The sequence below is a fragment of the Bubalus bubalis genome, chromosome 1 (genome assembly GCF_019923935.1).
Source record: "Bubalus bubalis isolate 160015118507 breed Murrah chromosome 1, NDDB_SH_1, whole genome shotgun sequence".
Taxonomy (NCBI): Eukaryota; Metazoa; Chordata; class Mammalia; order Artiodactyla; family Bovidae; genus Bubalus; species Bubalus bubalis.
Genome location: NC_059157.1, coordinates 120,252,765 through 120,268,463, shown reverse-complemented (window position 1 = coordinate 120,268,463; position 15,699 = coordinate 120,252,765). Strand labels below are relative to the sequence as shown.

The following is a 15,699-nucleotide window of genomic DNA, read 5'->3' as shown; positions in this document are numbered from 1 at the left end:
AAGCCATAAAAAACAATGATCATTTTGTATATTTTATGTTTCACATTCATTTTACCCATTGGAGCAGTATTGAAACAGTGAAGAATTTTAGACTTACAACATAAAAACCTTCTCAAATAAAGATTCTATGACAAAAGTCCATGTAGTCAAAGCTATGGTTTTTCCAATAGTCATGTGAGAGTCAATGTGAGAGATGGACCATAAAGAAGGCTGAGTGCCAAAGAACTGATGCTTTCAAACTGTGGTGATAGAGAAGACTCTTGAGAGCCCCATGGACAACAAGAGATCAAACCAGTCAATCCTAAAGGAAATCAACCCTGAATATTTATTGGAAGGACTGATACTGAAGCTGAAGCTCTAATACTTTGGCTATCTGATGGGAAGAGTTGACTCACTGGAAAAGACCTTGATGCTGGGAAAGATTGAGGGCAGGAGAAGTGGGCAACAGAGGATGAGATGGTTGGATGACATCACCAACTCAATAGACATGAGTTTGAGCAGACTTCGGGAGATGGTGAAAGACAGGGAAGGCTGGCATGCTGAAGTCCATGGGGTAGCAAAGAGTCAGACATGACTGAGTGACTGAACAACAGAAAGTAAAGGTATAGTGGAGCTGAAAACAGCTGCATAATGTCATCTTTGTAGAGGATCCCTTCCTGGGAAGTGAACCAAAAGCAACAGCCACTTTGCCATGGAACATTCTTTCTTGGATCAGCTGACTGTCCTGTACAGGAGCTAAAGCCTGTACCCCTTAGATACGTACTCCCTGATGCAACCTGACTCTAAAAGAGCAGTCTCAATTTAGATGTCAGCACTATACTTGAAAGGAAGGGTCTGCCTGGGTTTTGGTTGTGTGTTTTTATTAGGATGGATAAGTATTTTTGCCTAGTATTTCAATCCTCCATCAAGGCCACTTGATGTGGGTGGACAGTTCAATCTCTAGACATTTGATAATCCTTTATGCTATCAGGCCAGAGAAGGCAATGGCACCCCACTCCAGTACTCTTGCCTGGAAAATCCCATGGATGGAGGAGCCTGGTAGGCTGCAGTCCATGGGGTCACTAAGAGCGGACACGACTGAGCGACTTCACTTTCACTTTTCACTTTCATGCATTGGAGAAGGAAATGGCAACCCACTCCAGTGTTCTTGCCTGGAGAATCCCAGGGACAGGGGAGCCTGGTGAGCTGCCGTCTATGGGGTCGCACAGAGTCGGACACGACTGACACGACTCAGCAGCAGCAGCAGCAGCAGCATGCTATCAGGCTGAGGTAGCGCTAATTGACCGATTATCGCAGAGAAGTGATGACTATACACAGAAGGAGAAAAGACTAAGATTTGACTTTCCAGAATTGCCTGGGGTAATAAGACAAGCACATCGCTACCCCTGGCTAGTAATAAGACAAGCACATCGCTACCCCTGGCTAGGTGTGCGTGCATGCACACCCACACGCACACACGTTACTACTACCACAGGGACCAACTGCCAAAGTGCTGCTATCCCCTGTCAGGCTGATGCCCACTGGAGCTTTCTCAGGGTCTCCTTTTGAGGCATCGGAATGGTCTTTCCTGGTGAAGTGATGATAAAGCTGTAACCTTAACACCCCTCTTTGATAGAATTCTTCTGCTTTCCTCTCAAGTAGATCTTGAGAGAAACAGGAGTAGGCATTAAAGCTCTTGTTTTAATCTCTGAGCTTCCATTTCTTTGTAAAAGTCCCATCTCTAGAGAAAAGTGAATCTGCTTTACTCACCCTTTAAGCTGAAAATATAGTATTTTACCAGGTTAATAAAAATGCCATATACTCTGAGCAGAATTGTTTAAAATTTTAAATGTATTACCTGTCTTTTAACATATAGACTCCCATGAAAACAAAAACAAATAATTTTTATTTTGAGAAATGGAAAAAAAGAATCATAACTGACTGGAAATAGCCTTAAACAATCTATTTAATCTTGTCCAAGACTGTCTTCTATTTGACATTTTATGCTATCTCCATTCTACAGAAGTAGGATTTATAAACTAATATAATGGATAAATTAGACAATGTAATAATATTTGATATTGCAGAAGAAAGACAAGTAATAAAATGTTTTTATTATACTAAGAAGCTCAAGAATTAGTAATAATTATTTTGTATTTTCTTAATCCTACTTATCAAATAAAACGTAAATAGAATATTAAAATATTTATAATTTCAAAAGTTCAACAATCTATCAGGAGAATCTTTTAACCTCTTATAACAAATTATGTTACTTTTTTCCTGTGGCCCTTAATCCCTCAACTGTAAAATGATGGGGCAGAAGTAGCTTGCATAAAACCTTTTACTCTATGTTAACATGGCTCAAAGTATTACTGTATTTCTCTTTCGGTAAGTTTAAAAAATTAAAATTGTGCACTCCAGCTCTATTTATATAAATTTGCTCCATGAAAATGTATCTGATGTCTTGACTTCAATTTGCATTCACAAACTGGGCATAACATATCATTCAGAATTGCTCATACTAACAGTAAAAGTCACATGAAAGAAATCACTTTAAAATGGAACACAATAATAATATCTAAAATATACTGAACATGTTATACATGGTAGACTCAAAGATCTTAGCACAATGCCTGGCATCTAGTAAGAACTCAATAAATCTTTGAAAGTGTGAAACTGTTAGTTGCTCAGTCATGTCCCACTCTTTGTGACCCCATGAACTGCAGGCCGCCAGGCTTCTCTGTCCATGGGATTCTCCGGGTCAGAACACTGGAGTGGGTAGCTGTTCCCTTCTCCAGGAGATCTTCCCAACCCAGGGATCAAACCCTGGTCTCCTGCACTGCATTGCATTTCCTCCTCCAATGCATGAAAGTGAAAAGTGAAAGTGAAGTCGCTTAGTCGTCTCCAACTGACTCTTAGCAACCCCATGGACTGCAGCCTACCAGGCTCCTCCGTCCATGGGATTTTTCCAGGCAAGAGTACTGGAGTGGGGTGCCATTGCCTTCTCCCAATAAATCTTTAGCTGTTATTAATTCATTTAATCTTTACCACAACCTATGAGGTAAGTACTATTATCAAAGTAATTTACATTTCTGCAAGCTCATGTAAGTTATCCAAGATTATAAATTAATAAAAGCCACAATTCAAACAAAAGCAATATAGTATCCAGAAACAATCACTTAGCAATTCTGTACATTACCTCCGTCTGGGGAAAAGGGTATAAAAGGGACCTTCATCTTTACTTGTGACTATACCCTTTTACAAAAATTCCTCTAGAATGACAGTTCCCTAAATAACCAAACACCCCACTAAATCACAATGCATATATAAAGTGCAACAGTTTTCATACGTTCACATGTTAAATCTAGGATTCGGTAAGAAATAGGAAGCAGGCTAGAGCTATCATTATTCCTACTTTTTTCAGATGAAAATACTGACTTTGAAAAATCCTCAGTAATTTTATTGAAACTGCTTTGTAACTGAGTCTTCTGACTCTAAGTCTCATGATTTTGCAACAACCTATGCTTCTCCATCACACATATTATCACCTCTGTTTGGATCTGTTAGCATTTGAAAGACCGATTCTGTATGTAAATGAACATGTTATCTATTTTTATAAGAAGTCTTTATCATACACCATACATACCTTAAAAATTTTCACATCTAGGAAATAAATACCCAAGTTATAGTCTGTTCATGTTTTACTTCATGTAGATAAGGAAAACTGAAATAATATTAACATACATCTCTGTTGGCTTCCTGAAATATGTATTCAAAACATAAAACTTCAACATCAAGCATATTCATTTAGAATATAGCGATTTGATATTTTTCAGCACTTATAAATATGGTGGCAAAAGATGTCTAAATCATCTTCTGAACTGAATAAAAGTCAAGATATTGAGATCTCACTGCTGATTTCATTTCAAAAGTGTATGTTCTCATACTTCACATATAGTTAAAGTATTTAATTAATTTTTTTAGAAGTTTTATTTTTCATTTACAGTGGTGAGGAAGCAGCAAGTCAAAGTTTTAGAAAAGATAAATGAAACCTATATATATTCTAATCTTTCCAAGTATAATCTTCATAGCTTCAGTACAGACTGAAAATAGGTACTTAACCAAATGAATCAGATCCCCCAGAATAACATATGAAGTTTTAAACCTGAAACCTATTATAAAATCGTTAAATTTTTGAACATTAAAGTTACTTGGAATTAATGGATCAAAAATTATTTTACAGAGGCACGTGTTTAGACATAATTAGGAGCACCTTTTCTCTCTCCTCACATCCCGCCCCCATTTTGTAAACAGAAAACCAAAAGACACAAAACTTGGGTTAACATTTGCAAGACTACTAGACAACCACTTTAAAAAGAACTTACATCATAAAAAAGAGAGAGATGGACAATTGATAGTGTGGTAAACAGCTCAGTTCATCTGAAGGCTTCAGCAGAAAAGAATCACACTTGGTTGTAGGTTGTTTTTTTTTTATTTCTTTCATTAAAAATTTTAATCGTTTTTTCAATATCGCAGGTCATTAAAAGGGTCTGATTTTCTTCCTTTCTCTTCCTGAGCTTTTCCTGAGGGACCTAGTTGGCTAAACCCAGACCTAATTGGGGATCTTTTGTTTCACCATCAGTTCAAAGATTGCTTGATCTCCAGGGCAAAACGTACTCTCTCTGACGATGGCAGTCTGTCTACTTTCCAGACAAAAAAAGAACAATAAAAGATAACCTGCCTCGCCAGCCACCTGTTTAAAAGTCCCCTCTCCTGTCGAAAGCATCGGCAACTTCTCAAGAGGAGACTTTGAGCAACTCCAAGTCGCACGCCGCCCTCGCAAGTCACAAGGAGAGAGCCGCGAGGAAGTGCGAAAGCAGGTCACTGGAAGCACCCCTCAGAAAGAGACCCGCGGGTTCCAGCTCAGGCGCTGGGCGACAGCCAAAGCGTTCTATACAACAAGGATGACTTCAGGGATTTAAGAAGAGGGGGAAAAAAAAAAATTCAAAGACAGAACTGGCGACGGGGCCATGATCTCACCCCAGTAAGGAAACGCCTTCCTTCCATCATTTACAGCGCTGATTAAAGGAGCAGAGTAGGTAGCAGAGAGGGGACCAGAAGGAAGGAAGAGGGCTGGGCATCTGCAGGATTGGGGCTAAGGAAAGAACATTTTCTCACCACTTAGGCTGCTGCTGGACCTCAGGCTCCTTCCACAGAGACACTGCAGCATATGCACTCCTTTCTTCAAAGAAAGCTCAAGAATCTTCATGGAGAAGCGCGTGTGTGGGGTTGGTCAACTCCCCGCCCACCTCCGCTAATTGTCCAACCAAAAGGCGGCCTGCCTGGGGAAGCCGGGTCCCAAATCCATGGTGCGCGCGTCCCGGGCGCACAGCGGTTCGCACGTCGGCCCGGCCGGAGCCGGGGTTGGGGCTGGAGCGCGGCGGGTGCGGGGCAGGGGCAAGGCTGGGAGGAGGAAGCGCCTCCCGGCTGGGGGCAGCCTCCGGGGGAGCGGGAGGCGCGGCCACACCCCAGCGGGCTCGGCCGTGACACTTTGGGACTTCCCCCAAGGAGGCGGCGGGCCTGCGGGCAGGAGCGCACCGGCTGAGCGGAGGACGTCACCGTGGGTTGGTGCCCCCTTCCAGGTGCGAGCGCCGGGAGGGACGAGGGCGGGATCCCCAAGGGCCCTGGCACCCTGTCAGCTCCTATTCGCGTCGGGCGGTGAGTCCTGGGCGTCCGCCTCCCTGGGTGCCCCCGCCGTCCGGGGCGGCGCGGCGCGGAGCGGAGAGGGGCTCCCAGGGCCGGAAGACAGCGCTCCCGCGGGCTGCGCGCGGGCTGAGGGCGACTCCGGCGTGGGAATCCGGCGGAAGGGAAGCGCCCGCAGGAAGGGCTGGACCCAGGAGGCTGCCGAGCGTCAGAAGCGACTCCAGGGAACAGGGGTGTGGGGGTGGGGAGGCGGGGATGTGGAATGAAGAAAGCTCTAGGGTTCGGGCGCGCGGAGAGAAGGGGTGCCTAGGCGTGGGCGTCTGACCGATGTTCTGTGACCTTGGGTAAGTCCCATACCACCCTGGGCGTCACTTTTCCCCTCGGTAAAACCGGGCGGGGAAGACGGTGCAGAATAGAGAATTGGCAGCTGCTTGTTGGTCCCCGGGTTTCCCAATCTCCTGGAAAAGCTGAGCACAGGTGCCATGGGAAGGCGGGTGCAGATGGAGTAAGGGGGGCTAGAAGGGAAGGCCAGGGTACAGAGGCCTTCCTGAACGCTGTAAGGAAAGGCAGGTGAGGCGGGAAATCTGAAAACAATAGCAATGTTTTACTTTGACGCAATATTCTGTCAGGCTCTGTCTCTGCCAGTTGGCCCCAAAGATGACCAGTGAGCTTCCTTGGTTCTAAAGGTCTCGATTTCTTTTCCCCCCAGCAGCAACTCCTTTAACTTTCCCTTTTCTTTTCTTTCTGTTTCTTCTCCCTCCCCTCCTTCCTTTTCCTTTCTTCCTTCCTTCCTCCCTCCCTCCGGGCCTCCCTCCCTTCTCAGAGGCTATCAATGCTCTTTTGGAAGTCCGATTAGTGAGGCACCAGGAATGCTGGTGTTGCTACTAGAGTCCATCCTATCTGGAATGTCAAAGTAAGAAGGGACCTTAGAAGATACAGCAATACAGCAAGTGGTTAAAAGCACAGACACTGGCAACAAGCAGCTGAAGTGAAAATTCCTATTAACTGTGTGACCTTGAACAAATCTCTTAACTTCTTTGTGCCTCAGTTTCCATATCTCTAAAAGAGTTAATAATACAATAGCATCTACATCTTGTACCTTTATTGAATATTAAAAAAAAACTCAATACAAAATAACTACTGTAATAGTGTTAGCAAGTATTATTACATAGCTTCCAACCTGTAGGGTTTTCCATCACTCTCACTTTCCCGTGAATGCCAGCATCCATTCCAGTGTCTACATCTCTGCTTGCACAGTTCAGGTAATAGACTCACCAGCTCCCCAGGTAGTTCACTGCACAAAACCTATTCTAAGATTTACCCTGACATTGAGCCAAAAACTTATTTGACTTTCTTTCTACCCATTGCCTCCAGGCTACCTTGCACTAGCTGGTTAGCTCTTCCCAGCAAGAGAGTGAAAAGTGTTTTCATCACCCCTTTCCTCTTTCTCTTCTCTAGGCTGATCCTTCACAGTTCCTGTGGGGTTCCCTGGAGATTGAAGCTTAAGGTTGTAGTTGCCTAGAAAAGTTAAGTCTCTTCCTCTTTCCTCTCAAAGGTGATGGAAGAAAGCCAGAACATCAAGAGGGTCTTTTGAGCCCTCAGCCACCACTGGCTCCACATTCTCTTTCAGAATTGAGCTCCAGGCAAGGTCATTTGGGGTGGTTCCAAGACTCAAACAGATATGTCGAGGCCTACCTTCCCATGGGGCTTCCCTGGTAACTCAGCTGGTAAAAAATCCACCTGCAATGTGGGAGACCTGAGTTCTATCCTTGCATTGGAAAGATCCCCTGGAGAACGGAACAGCTACCCACTCCAGTATTCTGGCCTGGAGAATTCCATGGACTCTATAGTCCATGGGGTCTCAAAGAGTTGGACACGATTGAGCAACTTTCACTTTTCACTTTTTTTCACCTTACCTGGTAGCTCAACTGGTAAGCAATCCACCTGCAATGCAGGAGATCCTGGTTTGATTCCTGGGTCAGGAAGATCCTTGGAGAAGGCATAGGCTACCCACTCTAGTATTCATGGGCTTCTGGTGGCTCAGAGGTAAAGAATCCGCCTGCAATACAGGAGACCTGAGTTCTGTCCCTGGGTTGGGAAGATCCCCTGGAGGAGGACATGGCAACCCACTCCAGTATTCTTGCATGGAGAATCCCATGGACAGAGGAGCCTGGCAGGCTATGGTCCATGTGGTCACAAAGAGTTGGACATTACTGAGTGACTGAGCACACACACACCTTCCAGTCACCCCTTTGTCCCCTTGTTGAGTGCAATCGCCCCAGTTCTGTGGGCTCCACAGTCCTGGAAGAACTTGCTAAAGCTGGAGAGGTAATGAGCCTCAGGGCAATCTGGGCCATGGCCCTTGTTCCAATCTCTGCGGAGATTAGTGAGAAACTTGGCTCATCTGGGGATTTTACCCATAGAAATTCCCCATGGAGGGAGAGATAATTAGCAAAAGGAAAACATCTAAAAATAGTCCTTCCTGCTGCAGCAGAGGCAGAGAGCTTTCCGGTAGAGCTCTTCTGGTCTGGAACCCAGTGCCCAGAGCTATTTTATACTTTAGGAGAGAAAAGCTATTCCTTGAAACGTAGCAAAAGAATGGGAACTTGAGGAAAGCGAGCAAATCACTGTCTGATTTAAAACACCCATGACCTCTGGAGCATCAATTTTCGTGTCCACAATAAACCTCTCTGCCTACCTGGCAAGGTTGTTGCAAGGATTCAATGAGATGAAACGTGAAAGAGCTTTGATGATTCTAATTATCTTTGAAAGATGGAGTGCTCTTGTCAACTCCCCTGGGTTCTAGGTGCTTCTTGATCGTCTAACACAGTGGCTCTTTTACTTGATTATAGAAAAGCTTTATGTGTAAATCTTTTGTCTCCTCAACAGAACTATAAACTCTTAGAAAACAGGGCAGGAAAGCCAAATCTGTCACAGTTAACATTCAGATGGTCAGCTGTCTTGTTTCAGTGACTGTCACAGTGATTCTTATGGCCAGGTATACTTATCACAAAGAGAGCAGATCATCATAGTAGTTAAAAAAAAAAAAAAAAAGAACTGGGGAATCACACTTATAGATTTTTTGTGTGTGTGTTATTGAACTCTCAAAAGAGTTCAGATTAAACCAAAGAAAGCATGTAACATTTCAATGCAAAATATTTTCTTACTATATAACATGGATATTTGACCAAAGTAGGTATAAAAGAGAGTTGAACAATGGAATTGTATTACTTAGACTTAGCTTTACAAAAAAATAAAGACTTTCGCCCTTATCAGATTTTCATGTATATGCTTGTTAAAACAGATGCTAAGGTGACATCCAGTTTCACAGTCCACAGTCAGGCATGTCGATGCAGTCTTTCTAAAGTATATTGGACAGATCTTAAGAAGACTGCGTTTTTACATATACCATAACATCCAAAAGCAAAACAAAACAAGCAAGTAGCAGTAGCCAGGAAAGAGGCACATTTTAGTCTAACCAAAACTTGGAAATTTTCTACTTTCTGTGTTATTATTCCATAAAGTGAAGTAAAGTGAAGTCGCTCAATCGTGTCTGACTCTTTGCAACCCCGTGGACTGTAGCCTAACAGGCTTCTCCTTCGATGGGATTCTCCAGGCAAGAATACTGGAGTGGGTTACAATTTCCTTCTCCAGGGGATCTTCCCAACCAGGGATCGAACCCGGGTCTCCCGTATTGGAGGCAGACACTTTAACCTCTGAGCCACCAGGGAAACCCATTATTCCATAAGCAAAAGTCAAATTTTTTACTAGCAATTATACTTTTAATTTTAAATTAAAGACATGTAATAACCAAATTTTAAATTATAGTATCTGTCTCTAATTAAAATGTTTTAAGTTAGATATTCTGTTTCCTTATTGACCTTGGACCAACTCTAGTAAGTGACTCACTGGTGTGATTTCAAAATGAAATCTTTAATCACTTTCTGAGAGGGATTGGGAAATCTGGTATATAATTATAAGTGAACTTATTTAAATTCTTAGTATCTAAATTTTTCATTTTATAGAGTTATTTACTCACAGTTTGTAAAAGTTAATAATTGTGTGAGGAAGATATGAGATTTTTAAGTGGTAATTTATCTAAAATATTTCTGTTCCTATTAAACATTGGAATCTGTTGACTCTTGGCATCAGCTATTTAATTAATCAGTGTATTTATCTGTTTGGAAGTCTTCATTGAATCAGTAATAGCATACTAAGAATATTGCCAGGTCTGAAAAACTTTTAATGAGTATATTTAGTGGCAAAATGTCTATTAAAAGGAAAGCAACTATATTTAACAAAGAAGCCAAACCAAACCATAAACTGAAGCATGAAAACCAGTCTGATAGCTAATGTAGTATCTTTGTTCTATGATATATGTCTAGACCACTGACTGCCAGGGTAAAAACTTGGTCTACATCTCATGTCTTTAGAAATACTCTCGAATCTAGTTTTGATAGGCAAGGCAACTGTCAGAGACTGGATCTTTGTATCTCCCTAGAATTCATCTGTTAGATTCTCTCCCCTAAGGTATTGGGAAGTGGGGTCTTTGGGAAGCTTAACCCTCGTGAATGGAGTTAGTGCCCTTTTGAAAGAGATCCCAGAGAACTTTCTCTCCCCTTTCACTATGTGAAGACACAGAAGATGGCTATCTGTTAGCCAGGAAGCAAGCCCTCACTGCCACTGGATCTGCCAGTGCCTTGATGTTAGACTTCTTAACCTCTAGAACTGTGAGAAATAAATACTTGTTGTTTAAGCCACCTAATCTATGGTACTTTTGTTACACCAGCCTAAACAAAGATAGCAACAAAATCAATCTTATTAGATGTGACAAAAACAGTCATTGGCACCACACTTATTTTTTAATGATATATATGGCCCAATTAAGTTAAAATAACTTTTGTTTTCAAAAAAGCAAATGCATGAGTTTTTTGTTATCTTCTTCCTTTTGTTCCTTTTTATTTGTTGTTCTTCTATTTATTCTTTCCCTCTAAATTTTCTATTTTGAAACACAGACTTACAGAAAAGTTGCAAAATAATAGAGTTCATGCATACTCTTTACCCAGCTTCTCTTAGTATTAACAACTCACATAATCAGTGTACACTTACCAAAACCAGAAAATGTATACTAGTACCATGCTATCAAATTTACTACTAGCGTTATTGAACTTACACCATTTTTTTACCCTAATGCCCTTTTTCTGTTTCAGGATCCAGTTAGATTCCACCTTGTACTTCATTGTGTATCCTTAGTCTCCTTCAATCTTCGGAGTCCCTCAGTCTCTCCTTGTTTTCAGTACTTTGAAACTTCTGATAAATATTGATCAAATGTTTTGTGGAATGTCTTTCAATTTGAGTTCATGTGGTTCCAAATAGGAAAAGGAGTACGTCAAGGCTGTATATTGTCACCCTGCTTACTTAACTTATATGCAGAGTACATCATGAGAAACACTGGGCTGGAAGAACCACAAGCTGGAATCAAGATTGCTGGGAGAAATATCAATAACCTCAGATATGCAGATGACACCACCCTTATGGCAGAAAGTGAAGAGGAACTCAAAAGCCTCTTGATGAAAGTGAAAGAGGAGAGTGAAAAAGTTGGCTTAAAGCTCAACATTCAGAAAACGAAGATCATGGCATCTGGTCCCATCACTTCATGGCAAATAGATGGGGAAACAGTGGAAACAGTGTCAAACTTTATCTTTTGGGGCTCCAGAATCACTGCAGATGGTGACTGCAGCCATGAAATTAAAAGACGCTTACTCCTTGGAAGGAAAGTTATGACCAACCTAGATAGCATATTGAAAAGCAGAGACATTACTTTGCCAACAAAGGTCTGTTTAGTCAAGGCTATGGTTTTTCCACTGGTCATGTATGGATGTGAGAGTTGGACTGTGAAGAAAGCTGAGTGCCGAAGAATTGATGCTTTTGAACTGTGGCATTGGAGAAGACTCTTGAGAGTCCCTTGGACTGCACGGAGATCCAACCAGTCCATTCTAAAGGAGATCAGTCCTAGGTGATCATTGGAAGGAATGATGCTGAAGCTGAAACCAGTACTTTGGCCACCTCATGCAAAGAGTTGACTCATTGGAAAAGACTCTGATGCTGGGAGGGGTTGGGGGCAGGAGGAGAAGGGGACGACAGAGGATGAGATGGCTGGATGGCATCACCAACTCGATGGACCTGAGTTTGAGTGAACTCCGGGAGATGGTGATGGACAGGGAGGCCTGGCGTGCTGTGATTCATGGGGTCGCAAAGAGTTGGACACGACTGAGCAACTGAACTGAACTGAACTGAATGCTATCTAAATGATTAGTCTGCCTTTACTGATTTTCAGTAAGAATGCTACAGAAGTGATGTTGTATCCTTTTCAGTACATCATTATCAAGAGCTGTGGTAGTGGTTGGTAGTTTAGTCACTAAGTCATGTCCAACTCTTTGCGACCCCATGGACTGTAACCTGCCAGGCTGTTTTGTCTATGAATTTCTCCAGACAAGAATACTAGAGTGGGTTGTCATTTCCTTCTCCATTGGATCTTCCCAACCCAGGGATCAAACCCATGTCTCTTGCATTGCTGGTGGATTTTTTACCGACAGAGCCACCAGAGAAGCCCTATTAAGGGCTGCTGCTGCTGCTAAGTCACTTCTGTAGTGTCTGACTCCGTGCAATCCCATAGACCACAGCCTTCCAGATTCCTCCATCCATGGGATTTTCCAGGCAAGAGTACTGGAGTGGGGTGCCACTGCCTTCTCCCCATTAAGGGCTACATGATGTCAACTAGTGATATTAACATTAATCACTAGGTTAAGATAGTGACTGCTAGGTTTCTATTCTGTCAAGTTGTATTTTATCTTCATTTACAGTTGATAAATATCTTAAGGAAGAAACTCTTAAGCTGTGCTAATATCTTGTTTCTCCTTAAACTTAAACATCCACTGATGTTAGCATCCATCGGTGGGTCTTACTTGTAGTAACTATTACTGAGCTGTTTTCCTAATAGTGGCTTTATATTTTCAAGATTCTTTTTATTGTAATGGAAATTCTTCTGCAAGAGCTGTCCATTCTCTCCCTCTTACTTATTTATTCAATTATTTATTTATTACAGTGTGATCTGAGGAATATTTATCTATAGGTTATAATCTAATGGGCTTCCCTGGTGGCTCAGACAGTAAAGAATCTACCTGCAATGTAAAAGACGAGGGTTCGATCCCTGGGTTGGAAAGATCCCCTGGAGAAGGGAATTGTAACCCACTCCAGTATTCTTCCCTGGAGAATTCCATGGACAGAGGAGCCTAGTTTGCCACAGTCTATGAGATCACAAAGAGTTGGACACAACTGAGAGGCTAATACTCATTTTATAATCCAATATTACCATTATTTATTTTGTGACAAATTGTTTCAGCTTTAGCCTTTAGGAGATACTTCTGGTTGGCTCTGGTGTCTTTTTACTAGAAGTTCCCTAATTTTCTTGCATCACAAGATATTCCAAGTTTATCTTTTATCTTCTTTTATTGGAATTAAACTCCAATTAGTCTAATTCTTTTTATTTGAAAATAATATTTATGAACCAAACTCTGGGTGCTAAGTGTGCCCATTTTTACAGGGGTGTCATTGATCCTAGATTCTCTCAATGGAGAAAGCTAGGAAATATATGCATATAAACAAACCCATATATACACATACAGCATTTCTATTTCTGTATATATGTCCCCCTTTAGAGACATCTATATGTAGAAATATCTATGTGTAGATGTATCTATATGGAAATGTATAATAGATATCCATAAATAATAAGTGTAGTATAGATGACTAATATGTATGATTGCAGTCCATCATCACGAGTTTCATTTTAGTCTTTGCCCTTTCCTTACTTGTAACTTCTTTTCCCAATAGTAAAAAAATTGTATTATTTACAGTATATTCACTTATTGATTCAACCCTCATATACACTTAAAGTAGTTACATAATTCCTAACCAGAGTAACAGATTTACTACTACAGTACAGTATGTATGCACATTTGTTTGTCTTTAATCTTATATAGTCAAAATATTATTTTTGATTTGGCTTTTGATAGATTTTTCTTCTCCATTCTCTTCAGTGTAGTTTAGTTATTAATTTGGAATCCAGTTAGATTCATTCGTTTTCTCTTATTTTCTATATTGGTTGATTTTAATTATTAATAAAATTAATTATATTTAATTACTTTATTATTTGAGTATGTAAAACCTGCTATGTTTTGCTATGGTTCTAAGAGTCAAAGCTACAAAAAAGCATACTCCAATAAGTTTTACACTCTCATCCCTCCTGTCCTATCCCCATTTCCCATTTCCCCTTCTTTCCACTCCTTTTCCAACAACCCCTTATAGGTAACTGATCTCTTTAATCTCTGATATATGTTCCATAGGTTTCTTTTGCACAAAAGGGCATCCACTGCGCTATTTTGTGGCACTTAGGTTATTTTCAATATTTTTCTATTACAAACAGTACTACAATAAATAACGTGTAGCATTTTCATATTACTAGAGGTATATCTTCAAAATAGATTCGAGAAATGAGAATGCTGAGTCAAACACCAAGTATGCAGGTAGTTTTGTTAGCTACTACCAAATTTCCCTTCAGAAGCTTGTGTGAGGGGGGCCAGTCCCTCCCACCAGCACACCGCAGCAGCAGCTATGGCCCTGCCAAAACAGGAAGGCTGATGCTTCTCACATAGGAGACACCCCCTTGAGAATCTGGCCTGGTGACCAGGAAGGATTGCGCTTCTGAGCCCCACAGGACATCTCCTATAAGGCCATACCTTCAAGAATGTAAGAGGTAGCTGATTTACCTGATATATGGAAACAAGCAGAGAGAAGTAGGAAAACTGCAGGGAAAGTGGAATATGTTCCTGTTGTATTGAAAGAAGACAAAACTTTACCAAAAGAATTACATGAAGATAAGCAGGCTACCTGATAGAGTTCAAAGTAATGGTCACAAAATGCCCACCAAACTCAAAAGAAAACTGGATAAACTCCATGAGAACATCAACAAAACATAAGAAAGTACCAAAGTGAAGTGACAATTGAACAGAAAAATACACAACAGCTGATTGGATGAGGTAGAAGGACAAATAAGCATGCTAGAATATAACAGTAGAACCCATCTAGACAGAGCAGAATAAAAAAGAATTTAAAAATGTAAAGATATCTTCAGGGATGTTTGTGACATCATCAAGCAGGATGATGTTCACATTATAGGGTCCCAGAAGGAGAAGAGAGATAAAAGGCCTAGAAAAAATTTGAAGATGTAGTGACTGAAAAGTTTCTTAAATCTGGGCAAGGAAACAGAAATCTAGGTCCAGGAAGCCCAGAGAGTTCCATTAAGATGAAGCCAAAGAGACATGTACCAAAGACATGTTATAATTAAAATAGTAAAAGTTAAGAATAAAGAGAATCCTAAAAGCAGAAAGAGAAAAATTTGTTATGTACATGGGAAGCACCATAAGGCTATCGGAAGATTTTTCTGCAGAAACTTTATAGGCAGAGGGAAGTGGTGTTACTGAAAAGTGCTGAAAGGAAAAAACATCAAATCAAGAATGCTCTACCCAAAAAGGTTAATATTCAGAATTGAAAGAACAATTTACAGTTTCCCAGATAGGCAAAAGATAAAGGAGTTCATTACCACTAAACTAGCCTTACAAGAAATGATAAAAAGACTTCTTTAATCTAAAAAGAAATTACAGTAATTATTAATAAGAAAACAGGAAAGTAAAAACCTCACAGGAAAAAGTAAATAATGGTAGTGGATCAATGATGTATAAAGCAAGCATGAAGGTTAAAAGGCAAAAGTAGTAAAATTTAAAATATAATAATTAGTTAAGGTTTACATAAAATAACAAGATGTAAAAATGTGTCATCAATAGTATAAATTGGGAGTGAGGGCAGAGAATTAATATACAAAGCTTTGCTGCACAGAACTCCAGCACTTTGAGAGCCACCAGGCTCCTCTGTCCATGGGATTCTCCAGGCAAGAATACT

The 15,699-nt window shown here is 40.9% G+C and overlaps 1 protein-coding gene across 2 annotated transcripts in view; it reads right to left on the bottom strand.

Annotated features, from left to right (window-relative positions):
* The window catches only part of FGF12 (fibroblast growth factor 12), a 605,063-nt gene that overhangs the window by 401,638 nt on the left and 187,726 nt on the right, over positions 1-15,699 (bottom strand). Inside the window, exon 1 of one of the 2 annotated variants that reach the window (XM_006077303.4) lies at positions 5,158-5,676. The exons of the other annotated variant lie outside the window; for it this stretch is intronic. Within the exon in view, the coding sequence (XP_006077365.1) occupies positions 5,158-5,248 (91 nt within the window). The 5' untranslated portion in view covers positions 5,249-5,676. Of the gene's footprint in view, positions 1-5,157; positions 5,677-15,699 lie in introns of those variants that run through there. 2 annotated transcript variants of the gene reach the window in all.